Consider the following 22,155-nt stretch of genomic DNA (forward strand, 5'->3'; position numbering starts at 1 on the left):
TACAACAGACTTGGTGCGAACTTTATTGAATCTCACACAGATTTGGTGATGCGAAAGTGATTGTTACCGACATATTTTGTAAGAGGGAGAATTTGGGGAGCTTTTTTTTCCCTGTAGAAAACAAATCGAGAAATGCCGGACTTGTTCAGTACATACACGCACACACACACACACACACACACACACACACACACACACACACACACACACACACACACACACACACACACACACACACACACACACACACACTCACATCTGCTGGTAGTATTCACCCCTGGAGGGAAATGAACAATAAAACTGCGGTTATTTGTCATTTCCTAAAATGTTAGGAAGCCCGTTTTTATTATGGCATTAAGCATTCCTTGCCCCACCCACCCCCACCCACCCCCACCCACCCCCATCTCCCGTGGGGTCAAGACAGCACAACGTAAAACAAAATGAGTTTGAGTGGTCGCCTGAGACAGGTTGAAACCATCACTGCATCAGTTTGAGTGGTCGCCTGAGACAGGTTGAAACCATCACTGCATCAGTTTGAGTGGTCGCCTGAGACAGGTTGAAACCATCACTGCATCAGTTTGAGTGGTCGCCTGAGACAGGTTGAAACCATCACTGCATCAGTTTGAGTGGTCGCCTGAGACAGGTTGAAACCATCACTGCATCAGTTTGAGTGGTCGCCTGAGACAGGTTGAAACCATCACTGCATCAGTTTGAGTGGTCGCCTGACACAGGTTGAAACCATCACTGCATCAGTTTGAGTGGTCGCCTGAGACAGGTTGAAACCATCACTGCATCAGTTTGAGTGGTCGCCTGAGACAGGTTGAAACCATCACTGCATCAGTTTGAGTGGTCGCCTGAGACAGGTTGAAACCATCACTGCATCAGTTTGGGCCGAAATAAAAACGGTCTTTACAGTGCACAGACAAACTCTTTTTAGTCCATGCACTAAAAACTGAGAGCTTGTCTGTTCACTGGAAAGACCGTTGGGTCGATATATCTGTGACTGTATTGTTTTGTCAATAACAAACGTTCCAACAACCTACCTTTCTTGTTTTTTTTATTTCGAGTCCATGCGTTAGACAGGTGCTCGATATAAAAATGCTAATTATATAGTAAAACTATTGAGGATCCTATGCGATGGTCATCACGGACAGATGGTCAATGTGTATATAGTTTTTCAGTTTCTCCAGAGCAGGCTCGAATGCATACTTCTTCTTCTTTTGCGTTCCCATCGCCATGCTAGACTGTCAATGTTGTTGATAAGACGAAGACTGCAGTTCGCCGCAAGGACTCCGCCGGACCAACAGGTCCACCATCAGTTTCCGGCCAGACTGTCTCATGTCCGCAATTGTTGGGCACACGCTACATTTATGCAGCCCTAAAACATCGTTGTAATTTATAAAGCACTGACTGAACTTGACCGTGTGTTTATGGGGTATATCCTACATTGTCATCATTTTCACGAGTTTTCATTCACAAGCACCTGGGAAATAAATCTCATGTTCCCCATGCAATAAATCCCCGATTACCATAGTTGCAGGAAGCAGGTTACACATGGATAATCAAAAGCAAACCCAATAGAAACGCTCGGGGATTCTTCGGCTCTTTTCATTGGTGTTTCCCCAGACCTAAACAGACGACACGACACTGCTTTGCAAAGTTCCAAAAACGAACTGGCAAACTGGCAAAAGTAAACAAAAAACAAAACTACTTCATGAAAGGTCATACATTCATCAAAAACAAATGAAACCTAGCGATATGTTTTGTCTTCTTACAGAGTCATGGAGTGCGTGTATCTGTGTTTCGATACACAGACGTTCGGAGAAACACGAACGTCAAGTTCAAGTAAAACGATCCCTGACACACACATTTTGACCCGTGCACAAGACGTTGTAGCGATAAACGAAGCGCAAATAAGAAACAATAATAAAAGCAAAGAAAATAGCAACAAGATATGCAAACATCTAACAAAGCCGAGCAAGCAGAATGACAGGTCTAATGAAAAACAAAGAGGTACTGAGTCGGAAACAAGATCGCGATTCTTTCCTTCGCTGCACGACGCAAATCTTCTGTGACCTTTGACCAAACGTAGCTTCCACATTCGATCACTCAGCTTAATAATTACAACAGAAAGCCGAGGGGGTGGAATACCGAGATGAACCTACAGAACTGTGCATCCTCAAACCTGACATATTCATCCCAACATTTAATGAACTCAAAAACACAGAAAGTTGCTTTCACACGCCAGCTCATTCTGATAATCCTCGCTCCACGGCCATCGTCGATTGCCAGTGGTTATCAAACCGGGACTCGTGAGGTTATCAGCACGGAACCCGTGTTTCAAAGCATGGCTCCCTGGGTTGATTGTGCACTTATTTTCTCACTACCAAAATGATGACAAAAACGATGTTTGGTGGTTTGTTGACAGACCAGGTTTTTTGTCGGTCCTCGGGGGGCATATCGACTTTTGTTTCATATTTATTGACCGCGGCCAAACCCATCAAACATCTTATAATATTTATAAGCGCCTAACATCCCAAGAAAATGTCACACACAACACACACATACACTCACACACACACACACACACACACACACACACACACACACACACACACACACAGAGAAAATAAGACACACATTGACTGATTGGACTGTCCCGTGTGTTGCAGGATCTGCGTGCTGGGCACGGCTAACGGCTGGTTCCTCAAGATGTCGAGCAGAGTGCACGTGGACCAGATCGTGGAGGCCTTCGCCCAGCACTGTGCCCGGCTGGAGAGACTCGAGATACAGTGGGACCCGGACACGCTGCGCTTCTCTGACAAGTCCAACAAGTTCATCGACCACATCAGGTGGGGGGGGGGGGAGTGGGGAGGATGTGTGTGTGTGTGTGTGTGTGTGTGTGTGTGTGTGTGTGTGTGTGTGTGTGTGAGTGTGTGTGTGATACAGTGGGTGAAGGAAACAGTTGGCAAAAGGGGAGGGGGGGTATAAGCTGTGCGGTGTCTGTGTATAGAGGTGGTGGGGAAGGTCGACCTGTTTTGGTTATAAAAATGTTCCAATTCTAACGGGGGGAAAAAAAGGGGGAAATGTGTGGCTTAACAACGTCCCTGATGGTGCTTTATGTGTGATTGTCGGAGTTAAAACGGGATTTAAAAAAACATGAGCGTGTTGATAGATGTAGCTCGCAACGTAAAAACAAAAATTGATATCGTTCAAGTTCAAGTTCACGAGTCATCATCGCACAATTATTCCTAGTGTAAGCAGACAGCCGTATGATTTCGTTAGTGTTGTTCTCTCTCTGTCTTTCTTTCTTCTTTTCTTTTTAAATTTGTGGCTAAATAGATCCCTGCGCCTTGAGTCCGAGTCCGTCTGGAGATACGCGCGCGATATAGGGGAGACTTCATATATATAAATATGTTACAGTAAATTCATCAAACCAGTAAATTTGTAAATTTACTGAAATTTTCAGTAAATTTGTAAAGTTACTATTTCACTCAGTAAATTTACAAATTTACTGAAAAATTCAGGAAATTTACAAATTTACTGAGTTTGACACCCAGGAAATTTACAAATTTACTGAAACATTGTAAGCCTTATGCCATACACACACACACAACACACACACACACACACACACACACACACACACACACACACACACACATTTTTTGACGGGAGAGAAGAATTTATTCACAAAACATCATTGTATTGAATTAAAAGAACAGACCATTGGCACACTCATTCCATTAAAAAAATCATTTGTTGCGGCAAGTGAGGCTTCCATGGCATTTTGAATTGCATTTTAGTTTTGCTTTGTAGCAGGAACATTTGTTCGTTTGGCACTTTTTTGGCCCACCAGCACAATTGCATTTGGTAAAACCTTGGCTCCCTGATGCTGACTCTGCTATAATAGCAGAGCGAAGAGATATGTGTTTGTCAAGATTCACATCTCTCATGGAGAGCAGTCTTTGAGGGCACAAATCAAATTGGTTTCGTGAATACCGCACTTTTAAAACCCCGACCTTCACTGCTACAGTATAAATGTCAGTTGAAATGTCTCTGTTTAAAATGACACCTAAAATATTTCTGGCATCACCTCTGCCACGATCGACCATTGGCACGGGCACTGCCACATTGTCTCCCACTTCACCGCATTTGAAGTCTATCCTTGGCGGATTATGACATTATTCAGTTATTCTGCAGAAAAACCAAAATGCTGGAGAAAAACTGTCTTTTCTGCAGCATTTCTGCATAATGTCATCTTTCGCCGAAGCAGCGTTTTTTTTCTGCAGCCAAACATTTTACTGCAGTAAAATTGAAATCAAGAATGCTGCAGTAAAACGGTGCTGTTGTTTTACTGCAGAAAACCTGTTTACACTTTTTCTGCAGCATTTTGTACTGGCTCTTGGCGGATTATGACATTATTCAGTTATTCTGGAGAAAAACCGAAATGCTGGAGAAAAACTGTCTTTTCTGCAGCATTTCTGCATAATGTCATCTTTCGCGAGAGCAACGTTTTTTTTCTGCAGTAAAACAGTTTTACTGCAGTAAAATTTAAATCAAGAATGCTGCAGTAAAACGGTGATGTTGTTTTACTGCAGAAAAACTGTTTACACTTTTTCTTCAGCATTTTGGCATTATTCAGTTATTCTGCAGAAAAACAGAAATGCTGGAGAAAAACTGTCTTTTCTGCAGCATTTCTGCATAGTGTCATCTTTCGCCAAAGCAACGGGTTTTTCTGGAGCAAAACATTTTACTGCAGTAAAATTGAAATCAAGAATGCTGCAGTAAAACGGTGCTGTTGTTTTACTGCAGAAAACCTGTTTACACTTTTTCTGCAGAATTTTGTACTGGCTCATTATAACGTTGGAGCATGCGAGCCCCCCTCTGTCGAGAGATGGACTCATCCAGAATTACCAATAGTTACAAACTATTATACTATCCCAGGGGGTGACGAATACAAACGCTACTTTACAAGGTCGTTCGTTTTTCTGCAGAAAAACTGTGACAGACTATTCTGCAGTAAAACAACATCACCGTTTTACTGCAGCATTCTTGATTTCAATTTTACTGCAGTAAAACTGTTTTACTGCAGAAAAAAACCGTATATTAAATTATTCATGGCATGGCCGACACACCACTACTTGCAATTTCCCTTGAGACAGGGTCCTTCACTGGTGTGCAGGTAAAGCTCTATAGTTTCTAAAAGAAAATGATTAAAAAGACGTGACCTCAGTAGCCATGTTTTTCACAGGTTGGAAAATTTAGATTGTGATGGAAACACGTCGGGTATCTCGCATGCACACACTCGAACACACACACGAATACACACAACTTCACACACAACTACACACACACACACACACACGCACGCACACACACACACACACACACACACACACACACACACACACACACACACACACACACACACACACACACACCTCTAGCCAAATCCTTGAAAAAAACAGTCTATCCGTGAATGAGCGGATGCAAACTACATCGTGACGTCACGAGTGTATGACTCGTAGGAAGCTTTAGTCTTCACGGTTCCCTGTTCAAGTCTAGCTCTGGCATTCCTATGACGTCAGCTTCAGCACGCTTCGAGAGGGCACACCCTTAGAGTAGTTTGACCTCCTTTTTGTGGCGTCATTCCTGGGACATAGGTATATGATCTTGTCTAATTATAATGTACTTGTACGGTTAGTGGGTTGTCGGTTATTCATATCCCTTCAACCTGAGTGCATGGCTAGTCGTGAGTGGTCTTCAATCATCTTTCTCCTTCTCGTGTTGTGCAGGTTGCGGTGTCCTTACCTCAAGTCTCTGACGCTGAGTGATGGCGAGTACTACGAGCTGGTCAAGTCCAACTTTGAGCGAGCTGACCGCAAGAAGACTGTCCGGACCACCACCAACTACACCACCAGCATCGTCAGTCTCCTCACCAACTACAACGACCTGCTCTTCAACTGAACAACACCAAGAAAAAACCTGTGTGGTTATTTAAAGCCGATACTGTAGTTGTGTGCAAAACAATAAGCGTCTGTTTTGAGAGACCTGGGCCCGGGTGCACGAGAATGTTACCAACCGGTCGGGAGCCAGCCGCGGTGTTGGATTGGTTGAAATTGATAGTCGTTGTGATTGTAACCAATCAGACCCCGCGGTTTGTTCTCTCCCGTTTGGGTGGCACCCACTTTCCAATCGTGCACCGCAGCCCTGGTTTCCTTCTTGTGCAAACCATCTCAGGCATCTGGTGCAACAGACAAAGTCCGGAAATAACTCTGTCGAGTTTTTATGGGTTGTGAAAGAGTTGCTTTCCCTTTGTGTTTTCTTTCTTTTCCATAGAAACATTGATGCAAGCTACAGTGCCATTGTAAGTGTTTCTTTGAAAACAAAGGACAGCACCTCTTCCACCATCCTGACCTCAGGTCAAAATGAGTTCGGCTCATTCTCTCCCTGACATGATGCCTTGAGTTTCCTTGTCTGGCAAGGAAACCGATTTTGTTTACATATTTAGAGCTTTTTGTAATGTGTTATGGATGTAAGCAGATTCGCGATCGTCGATAATGATTTTTCATGGTGTTTTATAATTTTTAAATTACAGAGGAATTTTTATTTTAGACAAGTTCAAGCGAGCTATTTTTCGCGGATGTATTTACTGTGCAAACAACTCTAAATATGGCATAAGTGTCACGTGATAATCAACCGTTTGGTTTCGGCGTTCGCTGGAGCAGACGATTTTTTTGACAGTGATGCAACCATATATTACGGTCTCCTTCCGGCAGCAGTCCCAAAATTTCGACTTGTTTTGACCTCAGAACGATGTCTTTATCATAACTGTGAAGAACAGAACGGAGATCACTGTCGAAGTCGGCCAATCTGCAATCATTTTTGTCTCGCGAACACTGCTCGTGAACAACATATGGGAGATCATTCTGTATTCTGGTTTTGATAGATTCACGTAGGACTTTCGCGTCCGGTCAGAGAGACAACTGGCGATAGTCGTGGAGCGAGGATTATCAGAATGCTCTTCCACAACCAATCAAAACTTGACAGAGTTATTTCTGAACATAGTCTATTGACCTGTCCAGGCTTTTTGCATGAGATCAGAGCGCTCTAACTCTTGCAAAATCATGACAAGTCTACTGCCCGGCTGCTTCCCAGCCAGCAAAATCATGACAAGTCTACAGCCCGGCTGCTTCCCAGCCAGCAATATCATGACAAGTCTACAGCCCGGCTGCTTATACTGTGCATCACAACATTTGGTTTCTGAATTGAAAGGGAGAGCAACGCTTCCACAACCCATACAAAACTAGACAAGAGTTATTTCTGAACAGTCTACTGACCTGTCCAGGCTTTGTACACGGGATAATAGCGTTCTGGCTCTGTGACACGAATGAAAACTCTAGAGCATGGCTCCTTACTGAGCAGAAAAACAGGGTTGTGTGTGTGTTTTGCTGAATTGATTGGACACATGGACATGGGTGTCGGTTACAACATTTATTGAGCAAAGAAATCCTAACTTTTGTCAGGAAGTAGCTGGGCTGGTGATTTTGTTGTTTGTGTGTGTGTGTTTTAGGTAAAGAATACCCTTTCCCTGTTAAAGCTTGAACAGATCTGAGGCAGTGTACATCATCTTTTACAGGGGAAGGAAGCTATGTTCGCTAGGATTCCATACGGGACTGACATTGCGTTTTGGGTTTCCTTTACCACTTGTGACAAAACTGCGATTAGCTTAGACAGGTGAGGGGACACTTAAATGCGTATGCACGTTTTGCTTAGGAAAATAGTCGTTGTGCGTTTCTTTTTAAGGGGTGTGCATACAATATACTTGAAGCAGGGTGACGTGGTGTACTTTCAGATTGGTGGTGGTCTCCCTTACTCCCTTCTACAGTCTGGAGACATGGTGCTTGCTGCCACGCGAGCCCAGAAAATGTTCCCTCTTTATCTTTGCCTCGCTGGCGAACACGTCGTACGTAGGGTGTCCAGAGGACTTTTGACAGCTGTCTATGCCGAGGTCTTACTGCTGTTTGATTACAATGAGCTTGGCGGCCTTTGCATATATGAAAGAAATTGTGTATGGGTTATTCATTCAGCTTAACTTGTTCTCTGATTTGACTGCCGCTTGTTCCAAGGGTAGATCTTGTCTTGTACTGAGACCACAGCGAGAGGAAAGTGCAAATCACTCATGAATTTCTAGATGAATTGAGAATCTTTCTACCATGTTCAGTTTCATGCCCATCTTCCATTTGATTTGCTGAGTGATTAATTTGTATTATGGTATCTTTGTTATCTCCTTGTTTTATGTCATGTTCCTGTGTCCCTTTGGTTAAGGGATGAGAGTGTGGGAGGGTGTCAATTGGACATGCTAAAATAGAATGTGTGTAATCTATTCCACTTGATTTGTTTGCTTTTTAGGTATTTTGACGAATTGAAATGAGGACAGTATCAACGACTACAGTAAGTACTATATTAAGGTGACATTCATTTGTGCAACGAAACAAACCAGCGTCTCCTATGTTTGCTGGAGATATTATCTATAGCGATGTATCAGTCTTGGATGTGAAACGGTAAAGGCACGTGGAATGAGCATGAGAATAAAGCTGTTCACAATCAATTGTTTGACCAGCTTGACGTTTAGAAGACACTCACTTTTTGTTGTTGGTTTTTATTTATTTTTTCATGTTTATTAATGTTTAAATTTGTAATAAAATGTTTACTTCTGAGATTTGTGTAATTTGCGTTTTATTTTGATTCTTTTTGTTGGATTAGTTGATTGGGTGCTGGATTTACTATGCCAGACAAACAGCCTTGTCTGTGAGGAATCCAAGCTGGTTAGCTTTTCTGTAAAGAGTGTGTATAATATTTGTCTGTTCGTGTGGTCATGGAACTGTATACAAGCGGTGGATTGAGAAACTGCAGATCATGTCTTGGAAAGCAGTATTTTTCAATGCAATCATGTTTGGCTGGAGAGCGTGAAAGTTTGTTGTGTGTGTTATATGTGAGTGAGTGTGAGAGAGAAAGAGAGCGACATAGAGCCGTTCTCATCCAAGGGAAGTAATTTGAAAACTGTGTTTGTCTACTTTTGACAGGTGTTACTTCCCTTGGTGTCATGTCCCGAGTTGACCCAAGGAGCGAATAAAATAGGGTCCGTTTGCAGTGTCAAAAAAGTGGTTCACCAAAAAAGTACTGATTTTTTTTTTTTTATCTTTGAAGTGCGACCTTTAAGGAAGGCTGGTGGACACAAAATGAAGCACTCTCGTCATTTGTTGTTGTTGTTGTTGTTGTTGTTGTTGTTGTGTGACCGAAAACTCTCGTACGCTCTTATGGACAGCGATGCACATTAAATGAGTGATTTTTGGTTTGTTTCTTTGTTCATTAGTGAATGGTAAGGCTTCAGTGTCCGTGATGTTAAATTCAGCATTTCAGAAGGTGTGAAATGTTCTGGTACATTTCACATTTAACAAGAGGCGAAGCCTTCAAGGCTCACGTAAGAAATCGACAAACAGTAACACAAACTCAATCACTCCGTCACACATACACAGTGAGCATTGACACAGTGCAAGAGTGGGAGACGCTAGATCTACAAAATGAACACACACACACACACACCGCGCGAGAGAGAAAGACTACAGGGAGGCATGACGTCATGATGTATTAATTGACGTCAAACACTTTTGACCGAGACCTAATCTTCTTATGCGAGCTTCCATAGACTCGGAAATGTTAAAGTTTCTACCACAGACATACCGTAAAGTACCTTGTAAGCGCCCAGTATCGAGTAAGCGCCCACCTCCCACTTTTAGTCCAAAACCGTGCATAGGGTATAGTACCTTGTAAGCGCCCACCCCCCACTTTACACCATTGAAATCAGGGGAAATAAAAATTCCGCACTTGATCTGCTAGTTTTGTGAATGATTTCCCTTTCTTGCAAACCCTATCACGTGTGTCTGCACGCCTTGGATCTAAACGCCTGCAAGTCAATGATTACAAGATGCCGCGGATCAAATCGTACACCGTTGCATTTAAGCTGTCAGCTCTTGACTATTTGAATAATAACGCCAATGGAAATACACACTCAGTCACACACACACACACACACACACACACACACACACACACACAATACTCTCCCTCCTCTCGCTCTCTCTCTCTCTCTCTCTCTCTCTCTCTCTCTCTCTCTCTCTCTCTCTTTCTGCCGAAAACAGTCTTTGGCCAAGTAAAATAGACTGCTGCCCATATCCAGAAGACGTAGGCTTACGACCCCTTGTTCAAGGGAAACAGAGACACAGTGCGGCCGACAGCGGCACCTCTGCAGACAAGAAAAGGATGCGACGACATTTGTCTCCCCAAGCTCTTCTAATGACAATACGAACAAGAAAAACAATGGAAGATGAAAAAAGAAAAAAGATATGATTACGAAGTGATCAAAGATCACATTTCTTACTGAAAACTGCTCGTGCATAGGGTGTAGTACCTAGTAAGCGCCCACCCCCTACTTTGGGTCGGAATTGGTGCACAGGGGGGGTGGGCGCTTACAAGGTACTTTACGGTACATACATGTACATACGCACGCACAGACAGACAAAAGTTACGAGAACAAAGGCTACACTTCGTGAGCCAAAAACTGTCTTTAGATAATGCAGTTTTCATTGTGTTTGCTTTAATTTATTTTGCAAGTTATGCTCAAAGTACCGTTTTTGCCAAAATGATGCTTTTAATCTTTGTCTTCGAACCATGACCTCTTCTGTTTCTGAGACAATTTTTTTGTGTATTTAATTAGGTTTTGGTTTTGCAAACATTTTTTAAAATGTTTATGAGCTAAGGGAGCTAAGATTTTGTTCAATTTTCCGTCCACATCATTTTGATTTGATTTTGATTTGTGATGATTACCCACAATGCTGCAAAGTTACAACGTTGCGAAAACAAGTTCTTCTGGTTAGATACTAAGAGCTGTGTAATGTCAGGTCGTTAAAGTGATTTCCTGATTCCTTGGTGCAATTAAGTATGTAGTATTTGTTGTGTGTGAAATGAAATGTGTCAAGTGCAATAAACGAGTTTTTAAGCGAATTAATACACAGGCTTTGTTTGTGGTCAGTCTGCTTAAGCTTGTTATTTAAAGGCACACATTTTCCCGTGTCAAAAGTTCGCCTCACAATCTCAGATGTGGCCAGGCCTTTATATGCAATTCCTGACTCTCGCCATCTGAGGTATGGCGACCACAGACAGACAGACACACACACACACACACACACACTTACAATACATCCATGTTTATATAATACTAGTAATACCTGTGCTCCGCACAGGATTTTTTCTTCTTCATTAATTACAGAGTTAATTATGAATAAGCATGCAACAACAAAAACGTGTTCAATGTGCAATGGCACGCGCGTACAGAACAAAATGCCATACATTTATTGGGAGAGATAAAGAAGGGCACAGTGGTGGATTGGCCATGACTTGTGCAGTGACAACAGTAACATATTAAATTTAGAAGTAATTGCGACAAAGTTACCCCCAAAAAGCGCTAGCACACACAGAACAACAAAATGTGATAAAACATCAAACCTAAGAAAAGCAGCGTTCAATGTGCTATGAACTGCAAACCATTTACACAGCAGCAAACATGTAACGCTTTCTGAAATGTCGGTCAATGTAGCGATATTTTCTTTTTACCAGGCTCGGCGCTTGAATACACTTTCTTTGTTTTCTTGCGTGAGCTGCTCGCCATTAGTAATGCAAGAATCTACAGCTTGGTGAAGGCAGACAGTTACGAAGGAAAGGCTAAATGCGGCAAAACAAAAAAAGTGGCTACATTGACCGAAATCTCAGAAAATATGACACTTTTCTTTCTTTCTTTATTTGGTGTTTAACGTCATTTTCAACCACGAAGGTTATATCGCGACGGGGAAAGGGGGAGATGTGATAGAGCCACTTGTCAATTGTTTCTTGTTCACAAAAGCACTAATCAAAAATTTGCTCCAGGGGCTTGCAACGTAGTACAATATATTACCTTACTGGGAGAATGCAAGTTTCCAGTACAAAGGACTTAACATTTCTTACATACCGCTTGACTAAAATCTTTACAAAAATTGGTAAATTCTTCCCCCTAACCCGCGGGGGGAAGAAAATATGACACATGGGAGTGAAACAAACACATAAACACAGCATTAAATGAGCAAATAGTGTGCACAGTACAAAAAAAAGTTTTACACATCATCAAATAGGAATGAAAAAGTAACCCAGTGGTAAATATACAGTGGATTCTGTGAACAATAACAAATCGTATAATAAAACAGCGTTAAATTGTGCCCTTTTCTGAGATTTCAGTCAATGTGGACAGTCTGAGAATTCAATCAATGTGACAAAATCATTTTGTCACGCTTCAACCAAGATGATGAATGCAAGTTAAAATGTGTAAAAGAATATATAACACCAATCATATAATTGGGAAAGAAATCTCGTCGCAGTACCCCGACAGCTCGAGTCACCCACAATGAAACGTTTGTACGATTGACTGGACTTAAACAAATTAGCGGCTACATTGACATAAGTGAGGGACATAAATGTGCAAAAAAATGTGCCCAGAGAACAATAGTTGTACACATCACCATATATGTCTTGAGACGGGGAAAAAACCCAGCACTAAATGGAACAAAATTTGTACACTTCAGCAAACATGTGAGTTAAAAATAAAATGTTAAAATGTGAAATTGGTTCTGCGTTCTGCGAACAACAAAATGTTTACACATGCATTGTGCACAGAGAACAAAAGTTTACAGATCACCATGCATATATGGCATTATGATGGTTAGGCCTGAAGAAATAAATTTACCGGGGCCCGGTAGCTCAGTTGGTAGAGCACTGGACTTGTGATCGGAAGGTCGCAGGTTCGAATTCGGGCCGGGACGGACACGGGTCAACTTTATGTGCAGACCCAGAGACGGAAGCCATGTCCCACCCCCGTGTCATCACAATGGCACGTAAAAGACCTTGGTCATTCTGCCATAAGTGCAGGTGGCTGAATACACCTAAACACGCAGACACCTGGGTACCGCGACTCCGTTGCTGCTAGCTTTCCACTGGGAGGAAGCGACCCGAATTTCCCAGCGATGGGACAATAAAGTAATGACAAGTCGCGTAAGGCGAAAATACAACATTTAGTCAAGTAGCTGTCGAACTCACAGAATGAAACTGAACGCAATGCAACGCAGCAAGACCGTATACTCGTAGCATCGTCAGTCCACCGCTCACGGCAAAGGCAGTGAAATTGGCAAGAAGAGCGGGGTAGTACTTGCGCTAACTTTCTGAGCGTGTTTTTAATCCAAACATATCATATCTATATGTTTTTGGAATCAGGAACCGACAAGGAATAAGATGAAAGTGTTTTTAAATTGATTTCGAAAATTTAATTTTCATATTAATTTTTATATATTTAATTTTCAGAGCTTGTTTTTAATGCAAATATAACATATTTATATGTTTTTGGAATCAGCAAATGATGGAGCATAAGATGAATGTAAATTTGGATCGTTTTATAAAAAACATATTTTTTTTTACAATTTTCAGTTTTTTAATGACCAAAGTCATTAATTAATTTTTAAGCCACCCAGCTGAAATGCAATACCGAAGTCCGGGCTTCGTCGAAGATTACTTGACAAAAATTTCAACGAATTTGGTTGAAAAATGAGGGCGTGACAGTGCCGCCTCAACTTTCACGAAAAGCCGGATATGACGTCATCAAAGACATTTATCAAAAAAATGAAAAAAACGTATGGGGATTTCATACCCAGGAACTCTCATGTCAAATTTCATAAAGATCGGTCCAGTAGTTTAGTCTGAATCGCTCTACACACACACACAGACAGACAGACACACACACACACACACACGCACGCACATACACCACGACCCTTGTCTCGATTCCCCCCTCTACGTTAAAACATTTAGTCAAAACTTGACTAAATGTAAAAATGAAAATGAAAAAATGAAGGTAATATTTCTCTTGGGCTGCAAGCCAGCACAACATAATTAAAACATTTCATTTGCTAAATCAGCGCCACCAAAACTGATAAATAGAATTAAGCATGGAGTATTCATTGCAGGGGCTCTTTTTACATTTAGTCAAGTTTTAACTAAATGTTTTAACATAGAGGGGGAATCGAGACGAGGGTCGTGGTGTATGTGTGTGTGTGTGTGTGCGTGTCTGTCTGTCTGTCTGTGCGTGTGTGTGTGTAGAACGATTTAGACTAAACTACTGGACCAATCTTTATGAAATTTGACATGAGAGTTCCTGTGAATGATATCCCCGGACGTTTTTTTTTTCGATAAATACTTTTGATGACGTCATATCCGGCTTTTTGTAAAAGTTGAGGCGGCACTGTCACACCCTCATTTTTCAATCAAATTGATTGAAATTTTTGTAAAGCAATCTTCGACGAAGGCCGGACTTCGGTATTGCATTTCAGCTTGGTGGCTTAAAAATTAATTAATGACTTTGGTCATTACAAATCTGTAAATTGTAATAATTTTTTTTTTATTTAAAACGATCCACATCCACGTTCATCTTATTCTACATCATTTCCTGATTCCAAAAACATATAAATATGTTATATTTGGATTAAAAACAAGCTCTGGAACTTAAAAATATAAAAATTATTATCAAAATTAAATTTCCGAAATCGATTTAAAAAAAATTTCATCTTATTCCTTGTCGGTTCCTGATTCCAAAAACATATAGATATGATATGTTTGGATTAAAAACACGCTCAGAAAGTTAAAACGAAGAGAGGTACAGAAAATAATAATAATAATAATAATAATAATAATAATAATAATAATAATAATAATAAATGAGCATTTATATAGCGCAACATCATAACTTTACAATTATGCTCTTTGCGCTTGACACATTTAAAATTAAAACACAGTTATACAAGCATTTATAGTCAACAACGCTTAATTAAAAGCATACACCATCAAACATACATTACAAAAAATTCTTCCACTAACTAAGTAATAAAAACATGACTAAAAATAGGTTGTGAAAACAAGGAAATACCGATCAGGCTTTTACACACAGTACAAACACCCTTTCATTTAAACACTCACCGATTGAGAACATCCTAGGTGCCCTCCGTAAAGAGCGAACAATTTTCAAAGAATTTATTTTTGCGTGGTTTATCTTACCCCTGAGCCATCGTGAACCCGTGTGATCCAGTTTCCCTTTTTCACAATGTAGTCGTCAGTTAGTCATTTGAATGCGACTCGATGTGAGCTTATTTACAATAGCACGTTTTTATGCACGAAACAAACGGCTGTGGTTCACAAGAACTCTAGCGGCGATGGCTTTTGACTGTTGAGAGGAACGGCGATATGCACTGATAAACCGTCGTCTGCTACGACCCTTGCGTGACCCGGCCCTGCTTCCGAGCTTTTCTTTTTTCAAATTTTCACAACTTCGAATTGTACTGATCTTGTCTTGATGAAAAAAGAATTCTTTTATGATTAAAGAATGTTTGTGTAACAAGCTGTCAATTTATTATTTAGATTTTAAAAGTTAGGTCTAGCGCAAAAACGCACAACGGTCCAAAAACATTTTGATAATCATCGATTCACGGCTATCGCCAGTTTACATCGATAGAATGAGACCCGAAGGGAAGTAACTCATGTTTGACCTGAGTTCAGGATGGGTCCAAAAAGTGTTCGCCGAGACAATCTGCAAAATAAATTCTTTAAAAATTGCTCGCTCTTTACGTAGGGCACCTAGGATGTTCCCGTTTGGTGAGCGTTCAAATGGAAGGGTGTTTGTACTGTGTGTAAAAGCCTGACAGTATCTGTGATGGTTTACGGGAGGCTTACGTACTGTCCGGGCGTGAATTCCAGTATTCATAACAGCCGTCCAGCACCAAAACGAGGCGCCATTGTTGTTAAGGACCAAGTCCACGAAAATAAATTCTTTGAAAATTTCTCACGCTCGACAGAAAGCAGCCAGGATGTTCCCGTTCGGTGAGCGTTCAAATGGAAGTATGCTTGTACTATATGTAGACGCTCGGGGAGCTCTGTGATGGTTTACGGGAGGCTTACTGTGCCTTTAATCAAACAGAATATGTTATCAACAATTCTGAAAACAGCCCTTGATGTTTATATACATTATCACATTATCACTAAAACAACAAATACACAACATGTAGCCTACAGCTGATGGACTGAGAAAAACAAAATCAGGGGTTGTATTTCTTGAAGAGGTGTGTTTTAAGTGCTCGTTTGAATGCTTGGGCAGTTGGGGTGACTGAGAGTGGCAGATGTGAAAGGGGAGAGAATTCCATTGTGTGGGTGCGCAGAAAGTAAAAGTGCGTTGTCCGTATGTTTTGGTTTTGGTGTGTGGAATGGTAAGGATGTGACAGTCAGCAGAGGCACGGAGTTGTCTTGCTGGAGAATAGACGGTGAGGAGTTCAGAGAAGTAAGCAGGAGACGAGCCAGAAAAGAAGTTAAAGCAGAGGGTGGACAGTTTGTAGTCGGCAATGCGGGCTTGCATAGGTAACCAGTGCAGTGTGCGAAGGAGTGGTGTTGCGTGATCTCGTTTTCGTGCTTTGAGAATGAGGCGTGCTGCCGAGTTTTGGACTTTTGTAGTTTATGCAGGAGGTACAGAGGACAGCCAGAGAGAAGAGAGTTGCAATAGTCAAGTTTAGAAAGAACAAAGGCACAGACAAGAGTGTTAGTTGTTTGAGAGGAGAGTGTGTGGCGAATGGTGCTGATCTTACGAAGCTCAAAATAAGCTGCTCTACAGACTAAAGATATATGTTTGTTAAGGGTCATGTCAGATGAAAGGGTGAATCCAAGGTTTCTAGCTGATGGTGAGAAAAGAATGTCGATGTTGCCTATTTGAACAGAAACAGGTTGGGGAGAGGGAAATATAGTGTTTTTCTTTTTGCACAGTAAGACTTCAGTCTTATCATCATTCAGCTTAAGTTTGTTATCGACCATCCAAGATTTAACATCAGTACGTGATGCATGTCTGAATGGTCTGGATGGCGGAATGTGTCTCTGCAAGGGGACTGGGTTTATACAGCTGGGTGTCATCAGCAAAAGACTGATTTAAAACAGAATGGTTTCGTATCAGTGTGGAGAGGGGCTTAGTGTACATGATGAAAAGGATGGGACCGAGTACTGAACCTTGAGGAACGCCGAAAGAAAGTGGGGCTGGAGCAGACATCTGGCCATCGACAAGCACAGCCTGAGTCCTGCCAATGAGATAGGACTCAAGCCATGCCAGCGGTGGACCGGAGATGCCGTACAGAGTCTGAAGTCTATGGAGAAGCGTGACATGGTCAATCGTGTCGAACGCTGTGCAGCACAGCGAAACCACTACCGCGCTGAACAGGCTCGTGAGTTTCACTCCGTTATGCACAAGCGGCGGACTACGGTCTGACTCTGAAAAAGTTGTGGAAAAAATGGGTTGAATGTGAATGTTTATTCCTCAGACAATGCTTGGAGAGTTTCTCCCGATGTGACTGCGTCATCTGAAGTGGACTGGGTTGCGTTTTGTGTTGCGTTTTGTGTTGCATCAAACGTGTCTGTGGATTGTGTTGAATTTTGTGTTGCGTCAATCATGTCGTCATCCATGATTTGACTGAGCGTTAGGACGTCGACATTGTCGAGGTGGTTTGATGTGTTTGTAGGAGTGCTTGTTGCTGCAGGGTTGTTTGGTGCAGCGGTGGGTGTAGATGAACGTAGTGCAAATGAAGATGAGCTGGCCGTTGCTGCAGGGTTGTTTGGTGCAGCGGTGGGTGTACATGAACGTAGTGCAAATGAAGATGAGCTGGCCGTTGCTGCAGGGTTGTTTGGTGCAGCGGTGGGTGTACATGAACGTAGTGCAAATGAAGATGAGCTGGCCGTTGCTGCAGGGTTGTTTGGTGCAGAGGTGGGTGTACATGAACGTAGTGCAAATGAAGATGAGCTGGCCGTTGCTGCAGGGTTGTTTGGTGCAGCGGTGGGTGTAGATGAACGTAGTGCAAATGAAGATGAGCTGGCCGTTGCTGCAGGGTTGTTTGGTGCAGCGGTGGGTGTAGATGAAAGTACGTAGTGCAAATGAAGATGAGCTGGCCGTTGCTGCAGGGTTGTTTGGTGCAGCGGTGGGTGTAGATGAACGTAGTGCAAATGAAGATGAGCTGGCCGTTGCTGCAGGGTTGTTTGGTTCAGCGGTGGGTGTAGATGAACGTAGTGCAAATGAAGATGAGCTGGCCGTTGCTGCAGGGTTGTTTGGTGCAGCGGTGGGTGTAGATGAACGTAGTGCAAATGAAGATGAGCTGGCCGTTGCTCCAGGGTTGTTTGGTGCAGCGGTGGGTGTACATGAACGTAGTGCAAATGAAGATGAGCTGGCCGTTGCTGCAGGGTTGTTTGGTGCAGCGGTGGGTGTACATGAACGTAGTGCAAATGAAGATGAGCTGGCCGTTGCTGCAGGGTTGTTTAATTGGTGCAGCGGTGGGTGTACATGAACGTAGTGCAAATGAAGATGAGCTGGCCGTTGCTGCAGGGTTGTTTGGTGCAGCGGTGGGTGTACATGAACGTAGTGCAAATGAAGATGAGCTGGCCGTTGATGCAGGGTTGTTTGGTGCAGCGGTGGGTGTAGATGAACGTAGTGCAAATGAAGATGAGCTGGCCGTTACTGCAGGGTTGTTTGGTGCAGCGGTGGGTGTAGATGAACGTAGTGCAAATGAAGATGAGCTGGCCGTTGCTGCAGGGTTGTTTGGTTCAGCGGTGGGTGTAGATGAACGTAGTGCAAATGAAGATGAGGTGGCCGTTGCTGCAGGGTTGTTTGGTGCAGCGGTGGGTGTAGATGAACGTAGTGCAAATGAAGATGAGCTGGCCGTTGCTGCAGGGTTGTTTGGTGCAGCGGTGGGTGTACATGAACGTAGTGGAAATGAAGATGAGCTGGCCGTTGCTGCAGGGTTGTTTGGTGCAGCGGTGGGTGTAGATGAACGTTGTGCAAATGAAGATGAGCTGGCCGTTGCTGCATGGTTGTTTGGTGCAGCGGTGGGTGTACATGAACGTAGTGCAAATGAAGATGAGCTGGCCGTTGCTGCAGGGTTGTTTGGTGCAGCGGTGGGTGTACATGAACGTAGTGCAAATGAAGATGAGCTGGCCGTTGCTGCAGGGTTGTTTGGTGCAGCGGTGGGTGTACATGAACGTAAAGTGCGGATGAAGATGAGGTGGCCGACTGGAGGCGTTGATTTTCACGCCTAAGATTGGTTAGTTGTGTGAAGTCTTTGCTCGCTTTCTTTTTTGCATCTGACAATTGGTTGATGATGGTCTGGAAAGATCGCTTTTGTTTTTGTCGAAGTCGGGGTACTGCTTCACAGGCCAAGTTGTGGTCACCGTCTTGGAGGGTCACCTGCACAAATGCGAGAAGTGAGGTCACAGTGAGTTGGTCGTTGGGACACCATACCCGAAGAAAATGAAAAACAAATTTATAGCTTGTACACAGAAGTATGCAACCGTGAATGAATAGTTTTTGCAGGAATGACGCGTTTGCATGATTACGTCTACATAACAAAATTTTCTCTTTGTACGTTTGCTCATTGGTGTACAAATCCAGCCGCCCCCCCCCCCCCCCCAAAAAAAAATGATCACACACACACACACACACACAGCGCCTTGCAGCGTTTTGAAAGTTGGAAGCATTAAAGGTAAAAGCCATCGTAAAGATACGAACTAAAAGTATAACGTCTAAAATATATAATGATTCAAACGCATATATAATAACATAAGTAAATGACAACATAAAATATAAACATGGTTCAAACACACACAAAACAGTGCACGCATCCATGCATATGTTTTCAGGTAATAGAACATCCCCCCTCATTGCCATGGGAACGAGAAATAGAAAAGGCAAGATTCGTTCATTGTATGGCCTAGGAAAAGCACAATTTTCCCTATGCTGTTTTCAGGTAATAGAACACCCCCCCCCCCCCCATGTATGGCCTCTAGGTAAAAAAAATACCCGAAAGAATGCAGACACATGCAATAGATTTCAGCAAGATTCCTTGAAGTCCCCCGCCCCTCATGTATGGCCTATGCCTGGGTTAGAACATTAGAAAAGAAATACAACGAAAGAATGCAGCGTTGAAAGAGCGAACATCCGGCAGTTGAGCCGTGGCGTTGTCAGGCAAAATCAACATGGTGGGGGAGAGAAACATGGTGAATGGTGGAATCATGTTGCAAATTCTCTATAGTATAAACCCTGTGGCAGAATCCAGCAAGGGTTTGGAACACTTTAAGAAAGTTTTACAGACTGATAAATGGGATTTACCTTTCGAGTGTTGAGCCAGTTGTATATCCAGATATCCAGAGGACAAACTCTAAATATCTCTTTCTCCCTGTCTGTCTTCCAATGATCTGGTTGTTGTCACTTACAACAACAATAAAAAATGCTGTACATGTATGCAAACGATGTTCCAAGACAAAAGTGTGTGTGAACTTAATAAAATAACAAATTTCAATGTGTTGAGCACCGCGTCTCTTCCCAGCCTTGCAGCATTTTGAAAGTTGGAAGCATTAAAGGTAAAAGCCATCGTAAAGATACGAAATGGAAATCTAAAACGTCTAAAATATATAATGATTCAAACGCATATTATAACTAAATAACAACAAAATATATATACATGGTCCAAACACACACACACACACACACACAGACAAACACATACCCAATAAAGGTACGTCCAATGGCACGTGTGCATGTGTGTGTGGATGCTGTTTTCAGGTAATAGAACCCCCCCCCCCCCCCCCCTCTCATGTAAGGCCTATGCATATTTTTTTGTTTTTGTTTGTACGAAATGGAAATCTAAAACGACTAAAATATACAATGATTCAAACGCATATTAATATTTGGATGCTGTTTTCAGGTAATAGAACCCCCCCCCCCCCCCCTCTCATGTATGGCCTATGCAATGGATTATGGCCTATGCATAGTTGTTTTTTCAAAATGGAAATCTAAAACGTCTAAAATATACAATGATTCAAACGCATATAAATATTATTATAACTAAAACAGTAAATGACAACAGAAAATATATACATGGCCAAAACACACACACACACAATCGAGTGCAGCATCCATGCATATATATAAACTAATGTACACACACAGCAGACAAACACACAACCAATAAAGGTATGCAATAGATTTCAGCAAATATTTTTCAAATCCGTCCCTCATGCCTGGGTTAGAAAAGTAGAGAGAAAAAAACAATTTTCTCTATGCTGTTTTCAGGTAATAGAACCCCCCCCCCCCCCCCCCCCTCCCTATGTATGGCCTAAGCAAGATTTTTTTCTGCATCTGCATGGGTAACGCCGGCAGAATCCAAAACTTTGGCTTAGTACCGCCTTCCCCCCCCCCCCCCCCCCCCTCTATGTATGGCAAGGTTCCTTGAAATCCCCCCCCCCCCCCCCCCCTTATGTATGGCGTATGCCTGGGTTAGAAAACAACAAAAGAATATAGCGTTGAAAGAGGGAAAATCCTGCAGATATTTGATATTGGCAAAATGATTTATCGTGAAGCTTTCGCGGAAAACCTTCAGATCTGGAGCAAGATGCGATGACACGGGGACATTGCATGTCAGAGTTTTTATGGTTAAAATGAATGTTTGTTGATTTCGGTACAAAGCGTGGTGCTTACAATATCACTCACGCTTTAGTTACTAAGAGCAAAGAAGATATGCGTGAGACATTTCAACATACCTTCTTCGCACCACAGTTGTGGACAATAATACACCGTATACCCTACGCAGCAAGCCAACATCCCAGCGCCCCTGTGACGTCATCAAGAAACGTGGGTGTCTCCAGAAAAATGCCAAGAAATGTATGAAAAATGGCAGAATACGTTCAAATGTTCTTTTCCAAAGGTACACAGTACATGTTTTAAAAGGATGCTTAACATTAAAACTCAGTAATTGGCAATGGATCGAGCTACCAATCTGCCGTGTAAAGGCAGAAGGAAGCAAGTCCATGAAACATAGTTTCGAGAAAATCGACTTTTTGTGTTTGCATCACTGTTTTGGAATGAAAAGCCTAAAATGATGTTTTTGTTTGCTGATAACATGAAGGGCATTATTGTGCGTTTCTGCTATGAATATTAAAACCCTCTTTTGA

General features: G+C 42.3%; 1 protein-coding gene across 3 annotated transcripts in view; it reads left to right on the top strand.

Annotated features, from left to right (window-relative positions):
• Window positions 1–11,071, top strand: part of LOC138982684 (F-box/LRR-repeat protein fbxl-1-like) — an 86,618-nt gene extending 75,547 nt beyond the window's left edge. For all 3 annotated transcript variants that reach the window (XM_070356010.1, XM_070356011.1, XM_070356012.1), the window contains 2 exons: window positions 2,673–2,852; window positions 5,799–11,071. In XM_070356010.1, the coding sequence (XP_070212111.1) occupies window positions 2,673–2,852; window positions 5,799–5,970 (352 nt within the window). In that variant the 3' untranslated portion in view covers window positions 5,971–11,071. The remainder of the gene's footprint in view (window positions 1–2,672; window positions 2,853–5,798) is intronic.
• Window positions 11,072–22,155: the final 11,084 nt, after the last annotated feature.

This window comes from Littorina saxatilis, linkage group LG12, assembly GCF_037325665.1.
Source record: "Littorina saxatilis isolate snail1 linkage group LG12, US_GU_Lsax_2.0, whole genome shotgun sequence".
In the NCBI taxonomy this organism is placed as follows: domain Eukaryota; kingdom Metazoa; phylum Mollusca; class Gastropoda; order Littorinimorpha; family Littorinidae; genus Littorina; species Littorina saxatilis.